The sequence below is a fragment of the Priapulus caudatus genome, unplaced genomic scaffold, assembly GCF_000485595.1.
Source record: "Priapulus caudatus unplaced genomic scaffold, Priapulus_caudatus-5.0.1 Scaffold1232, whole genome shotgun sequence".
Classification (NCBI taxonomy): Eukaryota; Metazoa; Priapulida; class Priapulimorpha; order Priapulimorphida; family Priapulidae; genus Priapulus; species Priapulus caudatus.
The window spans coordinates 12023-15906 of record NW_014578293.1 but is presented as its reverse complement, the minus strand read 5'-3'; the positions used below and the strand labels follow the sequence as shown (position 1 = coordinate 15906).

Below are 3884 nucleotides of genomic sequence, written 5' to 3'. Positions count from 1 at the left end.
AGCCAGGTGCTCCACCTGCCGCAGCAGCAGCTCGATTTTTGACTTGAGGAGACCAGGGAGCTTTATTGGTGAAAACGGTGAGCATCGAGAGAGGGAGGAGATAACACATGAGGAAGGTGGGGACGGGGGGAGGAACGGTGAGGTGGATAAGGGGGTAGAGAAACAGAGAGAGAGAGACGAAGAGAGGAGAGAAGAGGAGAGAGAGAGGAGAAAGAGAGAAAGAGGGGAGGGAGGAGAGAGAAAGGAGAGACAAGCGAGAGAGAGAGAGAGAGAGGACGATGGAGAGGGAGAGAGAGAGAAGAGAGAGAGAGAGAGAGAAAAAGACGAGAGAGAACAAGATGAGAAGAGAGAAGAGAGAGAGAGAGAGATGGGCGAAGAAGGAGAGAAGAGAAAAGAAGAGCAGAGAAGTACGGGGCCAGAGATATAGTGGGAAGAAATCAGTGTGATATGGTGAGAGAGGGAGGGGTGTAAGGGACGAGAGAGTGTCGTTTGTGGTAAGGAAAGCAAACAAAGAGAGGGTGAGGAAAGCCTATAACGGAGATGTAAGGGTACGTGAAAGAGTTTGTACGCCGTCCACGGAGGAAGGGTTTGAGAGAAATCGTTAGCAGTGTATACGAAATGCTTAGTAGTTAGTATCAGGAATATAACTTGATTGTGCAAAAGCAAAAAATTAACAAGAGGGACCGAGGGGCAGTTTGAGGCGCGAAATTTGGTCGGTGTCTACAACCAGGCTGTTAAAGTCGGAAGTGTCAACTGGGTCTTTGGGGTGTCATTCAACTGCGGTAGGGCGTCAGGGTTCAGTTTAGGATTCAGTTCAGAAGATACATTGGGTTCAGTTAAGACAGCTTCAACAGACTGCTGTCCGTAGCTTCCCGTAGCTGTCCCTGTAGCTGTTCCGTAACTGTAGCCGTACCTGCTACCGTAAGCTGTCCCGTAGCTGTCCCGTAACTGCTACGCTACCTGTCCCGTAGATGTCCTGTAGCTGTCCCGTAGTCTTCTGTACTGTCCTGTACTGTCCTGTAAACTGTCCGTAAACCTGTCCCGTAACTTGTCCTGTAGGTTCATCCGTAACTAGTCCGTAGCTGTCCCGTAACTTGTGCGTACCTGTCCCGTAGATGTCCCGATAACTGAGCGTGGCTGTGCCGTCGTAGATGGTCTCGTAATGGCCGTAGCTGTCCCGTTAGCTGTCCCGTAGCTGTCCCGAACTGTCCGTAAGCTGTCCTGTAGCTATCCCGTAACTGTCCCCGTAGCTGGTCCCGTAACGTTAGCGTAACCTGTCCGTAGTGTCCTGTAACTGTAGCCGTACCTGTTTCGTAGATTGTCCCTAACTGTCCTGATAGTATCCCATAACTGATCCTCGTAGCTGTCCCAGTAACTGTAGCGTACCTGTCGCTTAGATGTCCCGTAACTGTAGCGTACCTGTCCGGTAACTGTCCCTAACTGTCCCGCTAAACTTGTTCCCGTAACTGTCCTGTAGCTATCCCGTAAACTGTCCCGTAGCTGCTCCCGTAACTGTTAGCGTACCTGTCCCGTTAGATGTCCTGTACTGTAGCGCTACCTGTTCCGTAGCATGTCCCGTAAACTGTCTCGTAGGTATCCCTAACTGTCCCGTAGCTGTCCCCTAGAACTTGTAGGCTGAAACCTGTCCCGTAGATGCCCGTAAACTGGTTCTTGATAGCTATTCCATAACTGTCTGCGTAGCTGTCCGCGTAACTGTAGCGTACCTGTCCCTAGTCATTGCTATCGTTGTAGTATTGACACTCTCCGATGTCGCGACATTTGCAGCCATTCCGCCGTATTTGGAGATTACTCCGCACGCCCGTACGCAGAGACCCCACTTCACGCCGATGACGCCACGGCACCGCCTACAATCGAGCTACGGCTACGCCTTGCAGCCGAACCTGCCCGGCTACCTGGGGAACGACGTGTCCGTCAGGGCGGTCTGCCGACTGCTCGCCACTGTACGGCCCGAACGCTGGGTATCTATCACCGTATCGACAGCGCAGCCGGGAAACAACAGCAAGACACAAGTCGCGCAGCGGACCGGCGCGAGTCAGCGAGAAGAAAGGTAGGGCGCCGCGCATCACCATATGAGAGCGTAGACTGTTATTCACGCAGCTTTGAGCATTGAGCGGAGAGCCCTTGTCAGAAACAAAATTAGTCATTCACATTAGTTTAACATTAACAATTTCTCGTAGACCTCCGACAACACTTTGTGTTTCGTATTGTATATGAGGAGATCTGCCCTACCGATTTTCATTTTCGTTAACTCTCGCAGGTTTCGGTCAACGGTCTAAGAGAAAAAATTATGTTAATTAAGATTAATAGCCAATTTTGTTTCGGAACAACGGGCCTCGGGTTCCTTAACCCAGCCCGCTGGTCGCCATTGGGCCAACCCTTTTAGTAATGCGATTTGTACAAAGATTCCACGTGAGTGATTAAGTATTTGATGCATTTTACTACGCAATGAAAACGCGGGCAGCGGTAAAAAAGAAGACAGCCAGCGAAAAAAGAGAGCGTTTACATTAGCTGATAGATAACGCCTCTTGTTAATAGTTAAATCGCGAAATCACGCTATGAAAAATTAGAGTGGGTGTGCAGCACAGCATGTCATCAACGATGTAGGAGCGGCAAAATCGAATGGACGTGCACGTGTATGTGTCGTCGCGTCGTCGTGCTGTGCGTGTGTGTTCGTGTGTGTGTGTGTGTGTGTGGTCGTGTGTCGTGCGTGTGTGCGTGTGCGTTGTGGGTTGTGTCGTGCGTGGCGTGCTGCTTGTGTGCTGGGTCGATGTAACCGAGTGCGTGCTCGTACGGTGCGCGTTGTGTTGCTGTGCGTCCGTGCTGTAGTGTCGTGTGGGTGTGTGTTATGTGTCCGTGCGTGGTGCTGCGGTGCTGTGCGTGTTTGGTGTGTGTGTGTTGTGTGTTGCGTGCGTAGGCGTGCCTGCCCGTGCGTGCGTCGTCGTGCGTGCGTGTGTTACAGATTTTGTTCGTGGCGTGCGTCGGTGCGTGTGGGTGTATGTGTGTGTGTGTGTGTGTGCGTGCGTGCGTGCGTGCGTGCGTGCGTGCGTGCGTGCGTACGTGCGTGCGTGCGTGCGTGTGTTGTATGTGTGTGTGTATCTGTGTGTGTGTGCGCGCGCCCGCGTGTGTGTGTTGTGTCTGTGCGCGCGAGAGTACATGCGTGTCTGTATGCCCGCGCGTGTACGTGTACGTGTGTGTGCATATGTGTGTGAACGTGTGTGTTTATGTTCGGGCACGCGAAGGTACATGCGTGCGTGTGTACGTGTGCGCGCGTGTGCGTGCGTGTGTGTGCATGTGTGTGAACGCACGATCGACCGTGCGTGCGTGCGTGTTTGCGTGCGTGTATGTGTAAAGTCCACATGTCACCTCGTTCACTGATGACATTCCTTCGTCTTCTGTACACGCAGTTCTGAGAACCTCTGCCTCCACCACCAACGGCTCCGTCCATCGCAACACGAACCAGAATCGCCCGACGACCGGCGACAGCGCCGACGACTCCGCCGATAAACCTGGCGGCACGCAGACGGAAACCGACGCCTGCAGCGCCGCCGGTGCCGGCGCCACCGTCGCGCAAGATGCGCCCGACGCCGACGCCGAGAGCGTCCGATCGAAGCCGCCGGTGTCGCAACCTGGCGGCGTGGCTCGTAAGGGGGCGGGGGCGTCGAGCGCGCTGGCGTCGCCGGGGGGTTCGCGTGGGAGGGACGGGAGGAAGAGCGGTGGTGTGCGCGTGGTGGCCAACGTGCGGATGCCTCCGTTGAAGACGAGAGAACAGATGGATCAGCTATAACGCGACACGCGCGAGGCAGAAGTGCCGCGGAGGGAGGCGGGCGGCATGGGAACAGTAAGAGGGGAGGGCAAGGGAAATA

At 54.2% G+C, this 3884-nt stretch overlaps 1 protein-coding gene across 1 annotated transcript in view; it reads left to right on the top strand.

Moving 5' to 3' along the window:
• LOC106815905 overlaps nt 1–3527 on the top strand; it is a 16396-nt gene extending 12869 nt beyond the window's left edge. Inside the window, exon 3 of the mRNA XM_014820432.1 lies at nt 3426–3527. Coding sequence (XP_014675918.1) covers nt 3426–3525 — 100 coding nt within the window. The 3' untranslated portion in view covers nt 3526–3527. The remainder of the gene's footprint in view (nt 1–3425) is intronic.
• Nucleotides 3528–3884: the final 357 nt, after the last annotated feature.